The following is a 22,542-nucleotide window of genomic DNA, read 5'->3' as shown; positions in this document are numbered from 1 at the left end:
TGAGTTTTGATCTAATTTGTTGGAAGTATTTATTTAAAGGATTTTTTGTTTGAGGTGATTGAGTCTGAGGGATCAGATACAGATTCAGATTATAATTTTTTTTAGAAAAGTTAATTATCATGGAGTGCATTGATGCTCTCGGTAAAAGAATTTCATTATCTCCGAGAGCTACAAATGCTCTCGCAGATACTCTTTTTTCCTTTCACCGACAATCATATTACCGAGACACTGCGAGGGCATTTATCGCCCTCGGTGAATAATATCACCGAAGGCTTTTTCTCTTTCTCCGAGGGTTTTTGCTTTCCTTAAAAATGATTTTTTTTACTAGTGTTACTTCAGATGTAGTCTAAAGAAGTGCGCTCAGATGCTTTGCTTTAGTAGCTGTCTGAAGAAGTGAGCGAGTAGACACTTTACTTTAGCAACCGTCTGAAGAAGCGTCTGTCTATCTACTCAGCTCATCAGCATAGTAAACATCAGTGTTCGTTTTTAGCCGTCTCACCATGTCAGCTCAGTACGCCTAACCGCTCAACTACCACATATTCATTTATTCCACTAGCCCGCGTTGTACCTATCTAGTACACCACGTTCTACCGAATATTCCATAGTACAATACAGTACGCCACGATCTAACGAATATATTCCTATGTACAATCTCGTACTCCTGGCGTGCGTCCAATGGAAAGCTGACACATATCCAAAAGAAAGATTTCTGACTGTTTCTACACTTCAATATAAATAGTGATCAGAGTACAAAGACGAATCTTTAGATCATTCTCACTTCCTGAATTATCAATCGCACGACTTACGAATTATTTTAGCAATGTGATCATACTGTAATTCACTAAGTTAAGTTGAGTCATTGTTTACTACTTTTACCTAAGTGTATTTTCAATATTGTAAGTTGAAAAGAAGTTGCATGTTCAATAGGGTGTTAGCTAAAAGTTTAGTAACAGACAACTATTAAGTCCTGTGATTCTGAATGAGTTTGTGTAATTGTTATACGAATCAAAGCTTTTTAATGAAAAAACCTTCTAAAAAAGAAAAAGGGTGACGTATGAGTTTTATCTCCAAACATTCATAAAACTTCTTGTGTTATTTCATTTCTGCATCTAACAGTCGTTTATTTGACGCTTCAAATTTAGCAAGCAATTCCATACTTGAATCCGTTCAAGAGCTTACGACGATTTGTGGAAAATAGAAACAGATCTTAATCTCTAACATGATTAAAATCGAATTGAAAGTGATATTTAAGACAACAATATTCTATCCCTCTTTATTGTTGTCACCAATCCTAACACAAAAATTATATATATATAAATATATAATGACGGTGAAAATAAAATGGTAAATTAATTAAGAATAATATAGTTTAGATAAGAGAGATGTTGTGTTATAATTTATATATATATATATAATTTATATATATATATATATAATTAATTATTATTTATGAAATAAAATTAGTAACTTTGTGATTTTAATAAATTATATTAAATATATATTATTATTATTATTATTATTATGTATATTAAAATATTTATATATAAAAATAAATATATATTTAATATTAAATATATAAATTATTAATAAGTTTATATAAAATTAATGAAGAAAAAGATTATATATATAAGATAAAAAATAATAAAAATATTAATTACAAAAAAAAAATTAATAATTATAAAGGCGTGAAAATTAATAATTATTATAAAGAATTTGAGAATAATTACAGTGTATATTATAAATATTTATAAAAGATAAGTTAATATTATATTATATTATATTATTAAAAAAAAAATAATTAAAATTTTAGGAAATAGAAATTGATTATTGTGGTGAGACTATATTTTAATCATCATTATTATTATATATATATATATATATATTATTAAATTTGAAATATTTTATTATTATTTTTAAATATATATAAATATTTTAATAAAAAATAAAATTTTATTTATTAACTTAATTATATTTTTTTTATCTTTTATTACATATTATTTGTTATTAATAGTAAAATTTCAAATTATTTTACTCTATCAAAAATTATTATAATTGATATACATATTAATAAAAATAATTATAATTTTTTTAATTTATTAATATTAATATATTAACCTTATTTATTTATAATAAATGTATTGAAAATTTTGTAATTTCAATTTATTAGTAATAATGATAAATATTAATTTAGTTTTTTACATAAAAAAAACTAATAAAATTTATTATTAATATATTTATATGCTTGTAATTATAATTTTTTAATTAATAAATTTGATTAAATTTATTATTTTTACTGTATATAATTCTAAAATATATTATTAAAATAATCATTTCAAATATTTAAATTTTTAGATTTTAATATATATTAAATTTATTAATATTTATATATATATATATAATTAAATATATTTGAAATATTATTTAATAGAATATTTATAGAAAACTATAATAGAAAAATGTTTAAATTATCTTATAAATAAGTAATTCAATTTTTCCTTAATTAATTTTCATAATACTCAACTATCATTTTTTATCAGTTTTATACAATATATTATACAAATAAATTAAATATTAAATTTGTTAAATAGATTTTTTCAATAAATTTTTAAATCATTAAATTACTTAAATATTTGAAAATAAATATTTTTTATTAAATAATATAATATATTTTTAAATAAATATTAATAACATAATTCTAAATTACTAAATTTAAAATATTATTATTATTTTTAAATAAATTTAAATATTTTTAAAAAAAATTAAAACTTTATTTATTAATTTAACTATATTTTTATCTTTTATAAAATATTATTTGGTGTTAATTTTAAAATTTCAAATTATTTTACTTAAAAAATTAAATTATTTAAAATAAATAAATAAAATTTTAATATAAAATATTATATATATAATTTAAAATATTTTAATAATTATAATTTATTAATATTAACCTCATTTATTTATAATAAATTTATTGAAAATTTTGTAATTTTATTTTTGAAGAATAATAAATTTTAATTAAAATTGATGTAATTTGTAAAAATATTTTATTTATTTTTTCAAATTATTTTTTTATTTTAAATATTTTCAATTGATAATTGTTGTACAAAATATAAATATTTTTATATATTTTTAATATATATATATCTTATTCATTTATATTATATATATGCATTTTAAATAATATAATTTTTTTGAAAATAAATATTTTTTATTAAATTATATAATATATTTTTTATTTAATTTATTTTTAAAATAAAATAAAATTTTAATTTAATTATTTTAAATTACTGAGTTATTATTATTATTATTATAATTTCAATTAGATAAAAAGAGAGGTTAATTTTGAATTAGACCTGGTTTTATCATAATTATCTTCCAACACCAACTTCGAATGTTGTAAAGCAAATATGTGAGTTTTTTTTACAATATTTTTACTAAAAAAAAAAAGTCTAATAAAGTTTTAATTTATTAATTAATATTATAATATTAACTTCATTATATATCTCATAATTATTTGATTTTTTAATAATTATAAATATTAAATAAAATTATTAAATATTTTTTTAAAATTAATAATATTTTACTAAATATAAATATTTTATATTTTATTTATTATATTAAAAAATATTTATAATATATATATATAATATTAAATAATATTTTTATATTTTCAGAACATATATTTTTTTAGATTTGAAAATATTTTTATTTATTAAATTATGTAATAAATTTTTATAATTGTATATTTTAAATAAATTTTAATAACATAATAATAAATTACTAAATTTGAAATGTTTTTAATATTATTTATTAACTTAACTATATTTTTTTTTATCTTTTATTAAATATTATTTTACCTTGATAAAGAATTATTATAATTGATATATATTAATAAAAATAATTATAAATTTTGTAATTTATTAATATTAATATATTAACCTTATTTATTTATTTATAATAAATGTATTTAATAATTTAATAATTTCAATTTATTTTTGTAATAATGATAAATATTAATTAAGATTACTGTAATTTGAAAATATATTATTTATTTACTAATTTTAATTTTGTCATTTGTATATTAAGCCAAACTTAATTCCATTAAAACATGTTTCTTACGGGATAAATAGTAAAAAAAAAATATTTTTTATTCTAAATATAATATAATTTTGGAGAGAGTGTAAACCCAAATTTTATTGTTATGGGTAATACAAACTTCCATCACTAAAAAATAAAATAAAAATTAAAAGTCAGTTATTTTTAGAATTATAGATTAGTTAAATATTCATATGATATATTATTTATTATAGAAAGGAGGAGAAAATTTGAAGAGTGTACATTGAAGAAGAAATAAGATAGGAATTTTTTTTATATATTTTTATATATATGGGTTGGGAGAGAAAAATAAATTAATTAAGAAAAAAAATTAAAGTAATATATATATATCGAAAATAATTAAGATAAATAAATTAGGAAGATAAATTAAATATAAATAAATATAATTTATGTATAAATATTTTGGAGTGAAATAATATTATTCTAATTTAATTAATTTTGAATTGGTTTATTTTTTATAAAATTAATTTTAATTAAATTAAATATTAATATATATTTTTAAATTTATTAAATATATATAATTAATTTTATGAATTTAAAATTTAATTTTGTTGAAATGTTTCACATATTAAATTTTGAATTAAACAATCAATTAAGTTATATAAAATTATATTTAGTTTAATATTACTTAGTGTTGATTTATTTATTTAAAAAATACATACTAAAAAATTACAAAATCAATTCATTTAAGTTTTTTTTTTTTTTTTATATTTACTGTTTTCATTTATATTTTTATAATAATAAATAAGTCTCAAATACTTTTCTCAATAAATTTATAAATGTTTGGAAAAGCTCTATTGCCTTGTCTGCTTCTACAGATGTGTTAGTGGTGGGAGCTTTTTTATTTTTCCTATGATTCTGCGGATTCAAATGCGTATGCTATGTATGATTCAGTGGATGAAAGTTCGGATTATCCATCCGGCTTCGCGAGACCATTTCGGCCTAAACATGGCTAAGGTTAACGTAGTCAAGCCTTTCTTTACTAGAGGAGAAAGAAGACACAACCATAAGTAATTAGAGAGGTTCACCAGGTTCTGTTCTGAGACAGAAAGACACTCTTGGTTTTTGTATGATTCGATTTTTCCATATCTAGGTGAACAAAATGGCTTTCACTTCAACACGTCTTCGCTCGTGATCGCTTAGAGCCCCTTTTCCATCAATTGGTACTCCCAACGCGTCGACCACACGCCCTAGCATAGCCTTTCCCGCAGGAACATCCACAATAGATCCAGTGCGCTTGACAAGATCTCCTTCTTTAATAGCAGTATCACTACCGAAAACAACAATCCCAACATGATCATTCTCAAGATTCAAGGCTATTCCTTTCACACCGCTGGCAAATGAAACCATTTCCCAGCTTTCATCTCGTTCAATCCTTAAATATATTTTCAAATATATACAATTTTAATTATTTTATTAATTTATCTTAAAGTTATTTTTGTTTATTTATTATTTATTTTTTGAAACATTTTTTCTTTTTATTTAAATATTTTTATATAATAATATATTAATATATATAATTATTAATTTTATATTAAATAATAACAGTTAATTTTTGTTTTTATGTAATAAAAACAATTTTTGTGTATAATATTTTGTGTAAAATTATACATGTGACCACTATAAATTAAAATATGTTAAAATATATATTTTTTTATTTTATTATTTAATAATATATATTACATATTTATTATATTTTATGGATATATATATATATAAATAATTAATAATTAAAAAATATAAATATTAAAAGAAAAACAAATTTAAGTTAAATGTATTTGACATAAAAATAATATTAATAATTTTTAAAAAGAAATTGTTTAATTTTTTATTTAAAAAATATTAATATTGGTTTTGACATATTACTACTCAACTTTTTCAAACACTTTACTTTTAAAATTTTAATATTTTTTAATTAACCAACTATTTTATTTCTCACTTGTTCATAAAATTAATGAATTTCTCTTCAACTAATTCATCAAATTTACATATTTTAACTACTAATATTTTTTTTTTGAAGTAACACTTCAAACATTTTTTAATAAAGTTGAATTTATGTGTAAACTGCCTAACACTTCGAACATTTAAAACAAAAATTAATTGATGTGTAAACTGTCATGGGAGACACACATGCTACAATGGATGGGACAATGAATCGCGATCCCAATGAACACAATGTTTAACTGAAATTAATCCTGAATAAATAGTCATAAATTTTAGACAACATATTAAATAAACATTCTCATAAATAAAATAAACAAATAACTATGACATTTAATACAAAATTAGGAAATAATGAGTATTATGATAATTATTAGACGATAATGAGTATAATTAAATTTAGATACAAAATGTTAAAAACTTTATTTGTTGAATTAAAAGATAATATAATTTAGCATATTAAAAATAAATAAGTGCATATTGTAAAACAAGTTTTAAAATGAATAAAGAATAATTTAATATATATATTAAAATGACAATATTTTATTAAATGACTCCACGTTTAGTTTTGATAATTCATCTTCACAATTACAGTTTAGGGTAATTCGTCGTGAAATCATAAAATGTGTAAATATTTGCATTGACACTAACGAATGTATAAAGATTTAAAAAATATGATGTTGAGGAATTAGTGAATGAGTTGTGACTTCAATCATTTGTTAGGTGTCTAACTATCTTTCTTCTCGTGGAAAGTGCGGCAATTAAGTATTTTTTCCCTCTAATTACTATTATTCTAGATACATTATGATACAACATTATTTGGACTACAAAATCAAACCAGACTCTAGAACAAGATTTTATCTCACCACATAAAATTATTTGATTATTGTCTTTCATTTGAAAGATATATCAGAACAATAATTTAAAAGGCTTGTATCAATAATTATGACTCGTTTATTCTTAACAAAATATTTTCTTTGTGGGTTTTTTTATTCTTACATTTCACATTCCTTTATGAATGAAGATGCTTAATTATAACTCACTTTAGTTATTACACAAATATTGGTGAGAATCCAATGCCCCCAAACCTAAGGGTTTCTTCGCAAGAAGATCAGATCATCGATGGTCGGAAAGTATGATGGTTTTAATGATTTTAAGTTTGGACAAAAAGGATTTTAAACTAAAGTTCCATTAAAGAGTGTTTTCACGCAGGGACGAATCTATGTAGGGGCTCAGGTGGTGACATTTTTTTTTATGGTTAAAATGTGACATTACCCCTTAATTATTAAAAAAATTCACTATTTTATTTATTTAATTATTAAAAAAATAGCAAAACTTACTTTTATTTACTCGTTTTATCTAAAAAAAAAATCATTTTTTACTTCAACCTATCCTAAATTTTTATTAAGCCCACTCTACCACTGAATCCTAGGTCTGTCCCTGTTTTTACGTGTTTTTACGGGGTAGAACCTCCTCAGGTAGTTAAAGTTTTTATAAATATATTCAAATATAAAATCGAATATATATATATATATATATATATATATATATATATATATATATATATATATATATATATATATATATATATATATATATACTCAAAAAAGTTGTAATAGAACATATATGTGAGAAAAATTATATAAAATTATCAACTCATAAAAGCAAAATTTTATTTAATATTTTTTTAAAGTTTTATGTTTTTTTTTTAAGAAAAATATGATAAAATATTATATATATATATATAAATAAATAATAAAAATGTAACATTATATAATTATTAAATATTAAAAAATTAATTATAAGAGAAATATTTTGAATTAGAATAAAAAAATTATATATATAAATATTATATATTAGAAAAAATAAAAAGATAAATCATGATGGATTAGAAAATAAAAAATACATTAGTTACAAAATCTAATTTAAAATATATATATATATATATATATATATATAATATTATAAAATAATTTTAAATGTATAATTTGGTCTAACAGTTGAAGTATTCGCGTTTCATACTTAAGAATATAGTTCAAATTCCTTTAAAAATAATTATTATACGTGGGTGTGAATTTGGTGGATAAAGCAGAAACGAGATTGTCGGCTTAAGTAAACAAACATTGGTGAGTTAATTTATGAGTTCGTCCATATAGGGTGAGTTAGGGGCCTATGATCATGTCGAAAGGTGTAATCGAATGAAATATTATGTTTTATATCGAAATATGTAATAAATATTTACTTAATTAGTTTAAAAAATATTTGTTATTAAATTTTACGATAACATTTTGTGATTATCTTTTGGAGTAAAAATATAATCAAGAATATTAGTTTTATCAAAATTTTATATACATAATTTAATGATTTGTAGGTGTTACTAAATTTTATAATAACATTTCATGATTATCTTTTTGGAGTATAAATATAATCAAGAATATTAGTTTTATCTAAATTTTATATACATAATTTAAATTGTCACTTTATTTATAACTCCTTATGAAAAACTTTTTCACAATTAACATATGTATATATATTATTTATTTTAAAATTAATGACAATAAACGTGTATGACTGACTTGTTATCAAATTCAATTTTAAGTTTAATATTAAGCTATATGACTAATAATTAAAAAAAGATGATTGTAATTATTTTTATTAATTATGAAGTTATTGTATTATTATGGTTAAGGTCTTGTAAAATTAATAAGTATTTGATTAATTATTTATAAAAATGATTAAGTGCATATTTATTATATTATATAGAATATTTATTTAATTGTATAAATATATATATATATATATATATATTAAAATATAAATGATTAAATTTATAAAAATACTAATTTAAATATATATAATTAAATTTATAAAAATAATAATTATATATATATATATAATATAAATTAATTAAGTTTAAGATGTATTTAATAATAAATTATAACTGTTAAAAAAAGCAAAATTAGTAGTAATAAAAAATGAGGTTAATAATAAATTATATTAGTTTGAGAATAATTAAAAAATAGAATTTGGTTTGAAAAATTGCCTATTGTTTATTCCCTCAATTTTGCTGGCATAATTATTTCAATCCTATAGTCATTCTATCTTTACTTTATGTCTCAAACTGGCTTTATATATGTATATATATTTAATTATTAAAGTTAGTCACAATTATAATAATCACATATTTAATTTGACATAATGACCATATTAACTATCATTTAAATATTATTTCATGCAATAAAAATGTAACTAAAATATTTAAATGATTCATTATTATCACATATGATTAATAATAATTAACTATCCCAACTAATAATGAATTAACACAATTAATTAACTCAATAAATTCCATTTTTATTAACATCTTAAATTAAAAATTACTAAACAAATATATGAATTAAAATTCAAAATAATAATAATATTTTTTACCAGCATCATCACAAATTGAAATATGTATAGTGTTTACGAGAGCATATGAATTGATTGATTGATGAATTTTTCAAATTAATGCTATTTTCATTTAAGCACCACAAATGTCAGCTAACTCCTTGTCTGGTTGCCCTAATTTATACTATATAAGAACTTGAAGGGAGCTCAAGGAACATATAATAATTAAGGGTTATACTAATATTCTAAGACAACAGGAAAACGGAAGTTATTTGGATTTGGTAATTATTTGCATGCTTTATTCTCGGATTGTCATCAAATCTTGCTTGTTTTTCTTCATTATGTTGCTTATTAGGAAGGGCGATTGCTATAGCTAATAACTTGTTCTTATTGCTCAAGTTAGGATGAGAAGACATTAGAAATTTCTTTGGTGAGTTGTTAGGTTAAAGCAAACAATATTTGATTTCAGTTTCTTACGTTAATACTATTCATGTCATGCTGAAGAGATCACAGACTAAGGTGGGTGCCAAGGTTAATATCTATAAGCAACATCAATGAAATTGATTAAAATTACCATATTGGAAAACATAATCAAATCTGTTCAATTGCTAAAAAAAGAAGAAGACAGATTACACAAAATCAATGTCGATTACAACTGAACATAGAAAAATATCATCAAAGATTGGAATAATAAATTCAGTATCTCTGATAATTATGAAGTAGGATACTGTAATCAAAATATCAAATACAGAAAAAAATATTATTTAGGTCTTGGTGTGTGAATACATACATTTTTACCTATTATACTTAAATCTCCATTCATTATGGAAATGGTTGAAAATATAATTTTTTTTTCTTTCTTTCTATGATTATATAACATTTTTGACTTGTTTTCACTAAATTGACTAGGATACAGTTGGCATTCTTTTGATTAGTGTATATCTTCCTTTCTTCAGTTACGGTGGCATAATTTGGAAGTGTTCTCATTAGTTTCATTTTTTTTAATTGGGTTATTATTGCTGTCAAAAACAGAAAAAATTAGAAATATTTATTGTGGAGTACAGAAAGGGTAAATAATCACTCTACAATATTGCTGGTCAGTATCTCTTAAATATCATTTCTTTCTTTCCTAAATTGTATGAGTACTCTCTTTTATTGATGTTTTGTGGGGAAAATTAGTGTTATATATTTAATCTTCTCCTGAAGCTGTTCAGAGACTCTCTGGTAGAAGAAGGAACAAATGGACTTTGGCTATGGAGGAAACAGCAATGATTCTAGTGAAGAACCAGAGCATTTCAATAATGGACGGAGGAAAAAGCTGTATCATCGCCACACTTCTCAACAGATACAACGGCTTGAAGTGTAAGAAAGTTCAGTTCTTTGAGATGCAATCTCATTATTTTATAACTTATTGTTTATTAATGCAGTTCTTGTTGTTTCTTAGCTCAACCTATAATCATGTCTTTACTCTTTACCTTCCATTCAATGAGATTCAATGTTATGGTTGCTTTCTTAAGATTGGATTATATTTTGGTTATGGTAATAAGTTATTTCTCATGAAAAAATGAATTAAGGCTTAAGTTTGGTTAGGGTCCTATTCCAAATCTATTGACACGTGTTTGATCATTGATGACTTAAATAAAGAATTGAAGTCAGAAATGAGATTTATATGATTTTGTCATTTTCATTTTCCCACCATTTTTATTTCAGAATTGCAATTATATGATTTTTCCAAACAAATTGTAATTCAATTCAAATTCTATTTCCAATTATCAATGCTTATAAAGTGATTAGTATTTTGTTGTGGTTACTTGCTCAAAGTTGGATTATGATAATAAGTTTTTTCTTACAAAAATAAAGGTTTTTCAAGGATTGTCCCCACCCAGATGAAAGCCAAAGGCGCCATCTAAGCAGGGAACTCGGACTGGAAACTAAACAGATCAAATTTTGGTTTCAGAACAAGAGGACCCAAACAAAGGTGCTCAAAACCTCCTCTTTGTGTAACTTTTTTTTTTTTTTTTTTTATGTTGAGAACACCATATTATAAATATTAATATGATTTGGGGAGTTTTTCAGACTCAGAATGATAGAGCTGATAACAGTGCCTTACGGGCAGAGAATGAAAAGATGCAATTAGAGAACCTTGCTATTAGGGAAGCACTGAAAAACGTAATATGCGTGACTTGTGGTGGTCCTCCTTTTGGGGAAGAAGAACCACAACTTAATCTTCAGAACTTAAAGAATGAAAATTTACAGTTAAGACAACAGGTCAGTCACTTATCTTTACAAAAATAAACATATTTATTAAGAGCTTGTTTGATGTGAATAACACGAGTTTAAAGCTCTTAAGTCAATCTATGATCATTTATACAGATGCTTGTGATAATGTGTTTGCAGTATGAAAAAATGACTCATTTTGTCTCCAACTTTCTGGGAAAGCCAGTGAGCCAAGTCCAGACCCTGTCTCGTCTCCTGGACTCACAGCCCGATGGTCCACCACCCGGTCAAGGAATACAGAAAGGCCTTTTACCTTCTCCTCTTGCTGTTGTAAATTCAAGCAATCCCATTATCACTAGCCAATTAAATGGGACAAGAGATGTGGAGAGACTAGCCATGATAGAAGCTGCTCATACTGCCATGGGTGAATTAATCAAGCTTTTGAGGGTGAATGAGCCACTTTGGATTAAGTCACATATTGATGGAAGATACATACTTCACAAGGACAGTTACGGAAAGCTTTTCCCTAGGTCCAATCATTTCCGAACCTCCACAACCAGAACCGAGTCGTCGAAAGACTTGGCCGTGGTTGCGATGAATGCGAGATACTTGGTTGACATGTTTCTTGATACGGTTTGTCCTTTGCATATCACTTTTAAATTTGATATCTCTGAATATTGAGATTCTTAATTTTTTTTTTCTTGCAGAATAAGTGGGAAAATATATTTCCTACTATAGTTACAAAGGCTAGGACCATTGAGAATATTGATCCCAGGGTGGCAGGAGATAAAATTATATCATTGCAGTTGGTAAGTATCATTTTGTTTCCACTAGTCTTTGTTTGATAACCAATGGCGCTTATTTTTTGAATTAAATGACTAAAATATCTTTTAGATTTAATATTTAAAATATTATAAGAAAATAAATAAGAATAATTTAATATTTTTGTTGATAATTTAATCGATGAAAATTGATGATGGAATAAAGGATTATTTTAATTAAATTCTAATAATCCTTTATTAAACTAGACCATAGGTTCTTGAGGGCTTATTCTAAATAAACTACTATTATTTCATTCATTATTTCATTAACTAAAATACTAAAACATTATTTTATAACATTTTGAAGTTTTAAATACACCAAATATTTTGGTCATTGTATCTAAATAATCCATTTTAACATAAAATTAGATTTTTTTGAAGAACAAAACTTTTGTTTTTTGAATGAATGAAAACTGAACAAACAAGATCCATGTTATATATAAAGAGGGTGTTTTAATGATTAGAATGATGTGATTAATGGATAGATTGTTATTGTATTAATCTCAAATAACCCATATCAAACAAGGCCACAATGTCAATAAAATAGCAAGCTATGGAAAGAAAGATGAAATAATGAATTATGAATTTGATGCAGATGTACGAGCAGATTCATATTCTATCTCCACTTGTAGCAGCAAGGGAATACTATTTCCTCAGAATTTGCAAGGAAATTGAGCAAGGTCTATGGATAATAACAGATGTTTCCTATGATTGTTTTAAGAACAAACATCAACATCAGTTACCATCTCTAAGATCTTGGAAACTCCCTTCAGGCTGCATGATTCGCGATATGTGCGATGGGAATTCAGAGGTGAGTTTGCTTCTCTATACCATTATTATAAAGGGAAAATCCCTACTTTTCTTTCTTCAAGCTTCCATTTTGGAAAAGAATAACCTAACTAGGTTCTTGTTCCATGTATACTAGTTTATTTGGATTTCCATGTTCAATTCTTTTGTCTCAACTAAAATATCATTTTTTTTTTGTAACATTTTAAAATACAAAATAAGACCCCACATGAGTTTATATAGAGAAGCTAAGTGGGTTATTTATGTTAAATGACTAAAATACCCTTATTATTTAATGTTTAAAAAAATAAAGGTAAAGGATAATTTGAATAATGTGATGATAAATTGGATAGTATTTTATTTTGAAATAAGTCTAAATAATCCTTACCTAACAATATAATCCAAATAAACTATATTTTTTTCATACAGAAAAAATCAGATTATTTCATAATAATCCTAAATCAAACAAGTTGGAGTATGTGTTACACTGTTGTGGTCAAATCTTGATATCATTAATGTTTGAAGATTCAAAGCTCAAAATTTGGCCACATCTTCTCATCTAATAAATTCTTTATTTTTTTTTTTACGACAAGTGATGCCCTCAAGGCAATGTAGTTGTACCTTAAATCTCAAATTAGAAATAGTCCAAATTGTAGATGTAACAATTAAATCAACAAGGCAGTGATCAAGGCCTTGTTTGATGAAGGGTTAAATCCAAATAACCTTTATTAAACCCATAACATTTGAAGTATTAATTAAATAGAAAGAATATTTTTCAGGTTACATGGATAGAACATGTGGAAGTAGACGATAGGACATCGACTCAGCGTGTGTTCAGAGATTTAGTCTGTGTGGCTGGTGCATATGGAGCTCCAAGATGGCTAAGTACCCTGGAGAGGATGATTGAAAGATTTGGATCTGAATCAGCATCAAACTCATCACCCGGGGGTAATTAATTAAGACTTAAAATAATGTTATTTTAAGGTGTGTTATTAATTGTGTAGCTAATTAATGTTATTTTTGTTTTGGTATGATGAAAAGTGATCCATGTTCCCGAAGGTAGGAGAAGTGTAATGGATCTTTCTCAAAGAATGGTGAAAAGTTTTTGTGAGATGTTAAGTATGTCTAGTACAGGTAAAATGGATTTACCCCACTTAGCTGAACTGAACAATAATGGTGTTCGAGTTTCCGTTAGGCATAGTGATGGACCTGGTCAACCCGGTGGCATAATTGTGAGTGCCACTACCTCTTTATGGCTCCCTTTACCCGGCCATATTCTCTTCAATTTTCTAAGGGATGAGAAAACGCGAACAGACTGGGACATGCTTTCTGATGGAAACCCAGTAAACGAAATTGCAAGGATTTCATGTGGGAACCATCCAGGGAATCGAATCTCTGTTCTTCAGCCTTTCAATCCCAAAGAAGGACAGATGATGATGCTTCAAGAAAGTTGTATAGATTCATCTGGGTCAGTTATAGTGTATGGACCAATTGATTTCCCTGCGATAAAGTCGGTTATAAATGGAGATGATTCTGGTCATATTCCCATATTACCTTCTGGTTTCACCATCTCTGGAGATGGCCGGCCTGACAAAACAAACAACAATGCCGCCGCCGCCGCCGCCGCAGCTGCTGCTTCAACCAGCAGCGACAGTAGTAGCCGGAGCTCCGGCGCTTCAATTCTGACGGTGGCTTTTCAGATTTTGGTATGTTCTAATCTTCCTAATGTTAAGGAACATAGTATGGAATCGGTGGCAACTGCAAACACTCTTGTCAGTTCTACAGTTCAGAAAATTAAAAATGCTTTGAACTGCCATGATGATCAATAATTATCTCAACACCCCCACCCGACCCGACCCACTTTCTTTTTGGCTTTGTTTGATTATTTTGATACAGATTGTTGTTTATTTATTTGTTAATCAACATTGTTTTTCTGGTGGGTGAAACTATTGTAGTATGTATACTGCCTATTTTGCAATTGTGATGTTTAATGTGAATCTTATTATGTACACAAATCTTATCATCACAATTTAAAATTTATTAGACCATCTAGTATTTTTTTTATAAATATTTTAAAGATGGTTCTATTGCACATATTTGTAACTGGATGTTAAAGAAAGAAGATAGAAAACCTTTTATTTATTTTAACTTTTTAAACATTTAGAAGTTTTCTAGATCCTATGTTATTTATATAATTTAAAATGTGATCATAAGGATTAAAGACATAATTAACTCATAAATACACTTAATCATTTAACTAGACGCATAATTTATCGCATGACGGGCTCAAACCCATAACCTCTCAAAAAAGCTGATAATATTCTCCTCTTATTTATATAAGTTTTTGAGATATTTGTACTTTCAAAACTTAAAAACCTTGGTAAGTTGTATGATTTAAAGTCACATTAATTTTTGTTATACATTTAAATGCTTATATAAAAAAAGGTATGTAACAAAATAGATAATGTGAAAGCTAGTTGGGACATTTTTTGAGTAAGTGATTGAAATAAACTGATACAACTCAAAATTATTTTATTTGCTGAGGGCTATCAGTTTCTATAAATAAATTACAAAATGAGGAAATTGTGACTGGAAACAATGAAAGAGAATAATTCCCCCCTAAAAGTTGTAGTCAACCAGAGAGAGTACAATTTTTATTTATGAAAATTAAGTTTGATGTTTAAGGTTGAAGAGACAAACATTAAAATTATTTATATATGAACTATTCTAAGTTGTTTTTTTAAACAAAAAAAAAAAAATATTATGTGCAGAGAACAAAATATTGATTAGAATTTTTGTTTTTTTAAATAATAATGAAATGTTATAAATGAGACTTTTAAGCACAACAAAATAATACATGACACAAAAAAAATTAAAATCATGAAAAACAGTAAAGGAGAAAAACAAAGTGTTCATGCTACCAAATATGTCTTCTTCAACTAGGGCCGGCCAAGTCCCGAGAATTTGGGGCCTAAATTTTGGAGCCCCTAAAATAGTAAAAAACAAATTAAAATTTTTAATTAATAAAATAAAATATAAATAATTAATATATTATAATACGAGACTAAAGATAAAAAAGTTATTTTTATAATATATATTTAATATTAAAGGAGAAAAAAGAGGAAAAAATAATATTAATAAAATAATATTATTAAATATAAAAAAATGGGCCCTATAAAAATGGGGACCCTATGCAACTGTATTGGTTGCCTTACCCTAGAGCCGTCTTCAACTATGATTTTGCAATACATTTATGACCAAGGTATACAAGTATAGAGAGATAGAACATTAAGAAGAGGAATGAATAAATGGATATATTTTGTACTTAATTGAAAAGGCAATGGTAAGAGAATTTACAAGATATGAAGATTAAACATGGATATGCCATCAAATTTGAATTTCAGAAGTATTTTTGTAATATTTTCTAAAAAATGAGTACAGAGTTTCAAAATCGCGGTGTATTTGAGATTTTCTGAGTTAATCGAGAAATCTACGATTCACCTCATAAACGAGTTTTTTTCAACTTTCAACTTGTTACTCCTAAGCTGACTTCAACTCCCAAATTTGACTGCCTTAAATTGAAATGAGATTAGTAAAGAAATATGATAAAATCAACACTGACTAATAAAAAACTAAATCTGCAATTAAAATAATGATTGAAAAGTTAGCTTATCCTCATGTGCTAACAAATTATCATAAAATTCTTGGTGTACACTATTGAAACAGAGATCTCTTTACTAACACCAAACAACAGGAAGTTATTACTACTGTTAAAAGAAGAGCTCTTAAAGTTCAACCTTATTTATTCTATATTCCAACAAAAATATTTTTGTTATGCATTTAGAAGGTAAATAAGAAGACTTTAAAAGTTGCACATTCAACTCTTTAAAGATCCTCAGGGCCATTGATCTCATATGGCTGTGAAAAAAATATAGTAAGACTAAACTATATTTTTTTTACCTAATTCCCAATCAAATCAAATCAAAACATCAAGAAAATACCTTGTCTGCAATCACAGTTTAGCAACAATTACAACTTTACACTAGAGAAATAATAAAAAAATGGTACCATGAATTAGAAGAAATTAAGGTTATGCTAATAAATATTATTAATGTTGTATAGATAGATAGACAGATTGTAGTTTAAGGCTAATTGGTGAAAGTTAGGAAATGAATGTAAGGAATTCTATGACTTATTCAGTATTGACATTTTGTAAAATAATTTATGAATTATTTAAAGAAGGTTGATTATAGTGATAATGACAAAATGAAAAAATGAACTTAAAGGTTATGAATATATAATGATAAAATATTTTAATATTTTGATTAATGAATTGAGTAACGTGATTAATGAAAGATCGAATAATTATGTTTGGTTATATTTAAAAACTAAAAAATTATAAATTTATTGATTCTCTTTGGGAAATTTGATGAAATGGCCCTAATAATAGCCTTAATTCCAAAAAGGCTCGCGCCTGATAATGTTTGCAAAATGAGCCTTTTTGCCCTGCGAAATGTCTGTTTTGCCCCTGTGACTGCACTTAAGTGAATTACACTTACGCGAATTACACTTACGCGGATTATACTTACGCGGATTACACTTACGCGAATTACACTTACGCGAATTACACTTACGCGAATTACACTAACGCGAAATATGTAATATGCGTACATTGAAAGACTCATATTACATATACGCGCATTATGTAATATGCGTCTTTCATACTATATAAAGCGCCTAATTTTAGCCATCATTTTAAATCTCCAATTTTTAGGGTTTCGACTCTCTCTCAAACCCCATCCCCTCCGATCCCGCTGCTCCGCTAAGGTAAGACATTCTCGTCTCAATTCATTCTTATGTATTCTAGGTTTTGAATATTATCCAAGTGATATTATGTTGGATGCAGGATCTAGGGTTTTAAGGAAATCTTACAAGTTTATCTATTAAGGAAATCTTACAAGTTTATCTATGTAAAGATGATGACAATCAACAACACATGAGTTTGTAATTCATTGATCTATGGAAGCATAAGTTAAATGTTTCGACGGATATGGAAATTGAAGAGGAGAATCCGACAGAGTTTAACACTCTCAACATCGGTAGAGGAAACTTGCGGACTGGTAAAAAGGAAACGTTTTGTTTTGATGATTTTGAATCTGAAACAGAGAAATGAGTAAATCAGGTATCTATTTGAATTCAATTAGGGTTTCAAAAGAGTAATTCATATCATTCCTTTTACTACTACTTGATTTTTGTAGGTAAAAGAAAATTGAAAGATCTGTAGATGCAAAAGGATAATCATTTTTGTGCAGATTGTGGCTCTCCAGACCCGAAGTGGGCGTATGTTTCTTACTTAGTATTCGATATTTTAAAAATGTTGATAGAGTTGTGATAAGAATTAAGAGGGTTGATTGTTTCTATTTTCAGGTTAGTTAATATTGGAGTTTTCATATGCTTAAAATGTTGTGAGTGCACAGAAGCCTTGGAGCACATATCTCAAAGGTGAAATGAGTGATGGTTCTCAATGATTGATAGATGAATTAGATAAAAAATTGTATGTCCTAACTCATAAGTGATTTAAACAACAAGAACAGGTGTTATCGGTGACATTAGACGAATGGACAGAGGATGAAATTGAGGCGATGATTGATGTAGGAGGAAATGCTTCTGCTAATTCTATTTACCAGGCTCGTATTCCAGATAGTTTCTCGAAACCTAGGCTAGATTCTAGCCACGAGGACCGTTCTAAATTTATCAGGCCAGTTTTATGATTGATCAATTAGTGCAACTAAACTTTCTTTGGGTTGTTTCTATTGTAGGTCTAAGTATGAGCTGCAAGAACTTGTGAAGCCTAGCTTACGCATTTATTCAAATTCCAACAAGAAGTCAAGCAACAATTTGCAGTCTAGTTCATCTCATTCCGTAGTCATTCTCTATCCAAAGATCTACATTTTTTTTGTGTGTTTAATTCTGTTCATACTAAATAAATAATTATGAATTCCTGATGGATGACTGACTGACAGGAAGAAATGGTGGAATTTATAGGAATACTCAAGATAAAAGTGGTTAAAGACACAAATTTAGCCGTCAGAGAGATATGTTGTCGAGTGATCCTTATGTTGTTCTTACTCTAAGGCAGCAGGTGAGTGAATTGAGTCTAGTCCCGGTTTTTTGTATATTTTGAAAATGTTAATATGATACTTTATATAGAAAGCGCAAACAACTGTTATGAGGAGTAATCTTAATCCTATATGGAATGAGGAGCTGATACTTTCAGTGCCCCAGAATTATGGGTCGGTGAAATTGGTAAAAAAAGAAGATTGCTTTGTTTTTTTTAACAATTTTCGAAGATAATGAAATTATACATGCATGTAGGAAGTGTATGAATATGATACATTTTCTGTTGATGACATAATGGGTGAGGTAGATATTGATATACAATGGATGATAAGTTCTACAATGGTATATGGGGATGCTGCAATATTTGGAAACATGCAAATTGGGAAATGGATAAAGGAGGATGATAATGCCCTCGTAGAAGACAGCACTGTGAATATAGTCGATGGAAGGGTGAAGGAGGAAGTGAGTCTTAAGCTATAGAATGTGGAATCGGGAGAGATTGATCTAGAACTAGAATATATTCCTCTTGAGCAATAATCATCTTAGTTAATCTTAAATATAACTAACTCTCTTACTTGTAATCAATAATAATAAGTTTTTTTCCAAAAAAAATAATAATAAGCTCTCAATTCTCATTGAAGCCATTTTGTATAGAGAATTCTAGTTTTGTAAATCATTTATAGTTTTTTCCAGATCTTAAAATTCTTCACCTGTTTCTCCATCAAGCTTTCTCTCTTGATGAAGCCAAATTTTCTTATTTTGTAACACATTATTTTACCTAAATTTATATATAGAGTTTCATGGGAATAGATGTGACTGACTTATACAAATTACTTTCTATATTTGTTACAAATTCTATTATAGTCTGAGATTCTAAATTTTGGGTTGGGTTTGTATTTTGTTATGTATGGTGTCCTGTTTAATCAGACTAAGTTTGTTGTCATAAAGTTTTATTTTTTTGTATGAATACAATTAGTCATGGATGAATTGTTCTCAATTGTGTCAACAATACTGCCTAAAGTGTCCGAATAATTTGACAAAACAATACCCAACCATGTTTAAACCGTCATCTGAAAATGATGAAGTTAATCTTTGATGAAATTAAATAGTCAGCTAAGAATGATGGAGTTATGATTACTTTGATCTTTGATGAACAAAAGGGCCAACAAGAGGACATGTGTTTACTATTTCATCTCTCATTGATGAAATAAAACAATTACATTTCTGTTGAACTTCTACAATGTAAATTTAGTTATATTGTCTAAATATTATCTTTTAACTTTATATATCCAATTCATAATGAATGAAAATCATTTAAGTAGTTTTTCAATGTTAAAACTAAATATGAAATGAAAGAAAAACAAATCAAATAATAACAAAACAGCTGAAGGAAAGGGAAAAAAAACTCATTCCAACATTTAATAGTTTTAATTCAACTAATAATTAAATATCATAATAATAAGAATAATAAGTTCTTCCTTATTTTTTACCAAGTTTTGGTGGGTAAATAAGGATGAGTTCCATTATTCATTCTTAACCTAACAAGAACCAGGCTAAACAGTAGACAAAAATGAGCAAAATAACATAGAAGTCAAAACTCTTCTTTCTCGAAGATGGTCTGTTTTGGCTTTGTGGTTTTAGTTGTCAACCACTTCAATTAGAGTAGTTTCATAGTCATTAGGTGCCTCAAATCCATGGAGATTGATCACTGTGGCAACCACATTTGCAAGTCCTCTAGTTGGAACATCCTTCCTATACCTCACACCAGCCGTCAAACCTGGCCCTCCAATTGCAATAGGCACCTATACAAATGCAACCAAACCCTCATATGTATTTTAAGTATATTGTTATTTACGAGAAATTGTTAATATTGAAACCCAGTTGACGCAAACCTGCATCTCAAACAATATCATCAAAATCTGAAGAACCCATATTTCAAAATTGACAATTTCATTTGAAAATCTAAATTATAGAGTATTTATATGAGAATCCTAAATTTAGGGTTCGTGGCCGGAGAATATTTACCAAAAGCGAGAAATACATTTCTCGTTATTGAGTCTGCTGTCATTGTTAGACAACGCAAGCCCTGACGCCGAAAGATGACTATTCCATTGTCATCTTGATCAAAGAAGGAATCATTTTGCTGGAGGACACTCATGCCATATTGAGGGTGCCCTAAGGAACAGTCGACCCTCTAACCAAGTTTGTATATTTGATGAAAAAAGACTCAATCTCAAAGATCTAATAATTTGAAAAAACAAGATCTAGCTAGAGAATACATACAAGGCTTTGGAAGTGTGGTGTCGAGGTCGGAGCGAACATTGCGTTCGACGGTGACGGAGGCAAGTGGAGCCTCCGATGATAATGCGCTCTTGTATTAAGTCGTCGTCATGTATGTGTGTTAATCTGATATTCAGAGATGAATGCATTGCGATAGCGTCCTCCAATGGAGATTATTCTTTCGTAGTTTATTGTAGATCGATTCGAAACCCTAGCCGTTTTCCTATATTTTACAAATGTCTGAATCTCAATATATACTCAGATATACCAAATGCGAGAAATACATTTCTCGTAATTGAGCCAAATGCGAGAAATACCAAATGCGAGAAATACATTTCTCGTAATGGAGCCAAATGCGAGAAATACCAAATGCGAGAAATACCAAATGCGAGAAATACATTTCTTGTAATGGAGCCAAATGCGAGAAATACCAAATGCGAGAAATACATTTCTCGTAATTGAGCGGTAAAACAGGCGCGCGAGGGTATTACATACTTTTCACATGGCAAAAAGGCCATTTTTGCCAACTTTATCAACCGCGGGCCTTTTTTGGAATTAGACCTCTTATGAGGGTCATTTCATCAAATTTCCCTTCTCTTGTGTTTGGATCTATCTCACAAAATTTAAAATAAATAATTATTTTAGAAATGTTATATATTATATAATATATATAATATATATATAAAAGTAAGTAAATAAATAACCAAATAAAATAAATATACATTAATGGTTTTTTTAGGAGTTAAAGAATAAATAAATAAATATCGAACTCTTCTTCATAGAGGGAAAAAATGAGATTATTTGAAGTATACTAATTTCCTTAGTAACAATAAAATTGAGCAAGAAAAAATGCTACATTGTTAGGAAGATGAGT

General features: G+C 26.3%; 1 protein-coding gene and 1 pseudogene across 1 annotated transcript; both read left to right on the top strand.

Moving 5' to 3' along the window:
• The first annotated feature begins 10,645 nt into the window (after positions 1-10,645).
• On the top strand, positions 10,646-15,117 carry LOC124921576 (homeobox-leucine zipper protein ROC8-like). The gene is made up of 8 exons (XM_047462251.1): positions 10,646-10,806; positions 11,305-11,422; positions 11,521-11,712; positions 11,842-12,294; positions 12,369-12,470; positions 13,078-13,293; positions 14,048-14,216; positions 14,310-15,117. The coding sequence occupies exons 1-8, from the start codon at positions 10,685-10,687 to the stop codon at positions 15,095-15,097; spliced, it is 2,160 nt and encodes a 719-aa protein (XP_047318207.1). The 5' UTR covers positions 10,646-10,684; the 3' UTR covers positions 15,098-15,117.
• A 3,201-nt stretch (positions 15,118-18,318) lies between these two features.
• On the top strand, positions 18,319-19,925 carry LOC124932242 (annotated as a pseudogene).
• The last annotated feature ends 2,617 nt before the right edge of the window (positions 19,926-22,542 follow it).

The sequence above is a fragment of the Impatiens glandulifera genome, chromosome 1 (assembly GCF_907164915.1).
Source record: "Impatiens glandulifera chromosome 1, dImpGla2.1, whole genome shotgun sequence".
NCBI classification, from domain to species: domain Eukaryota; kingdom Viridiplantae; phylum Streptophyta; class Magnoliopsida; order Ericales; family Balsaminaceae; genus Impatiens; species Impatiens glandulifera.
This window is presented reverse-complemented; position numbering and strand designations above follow the sequence as displayed.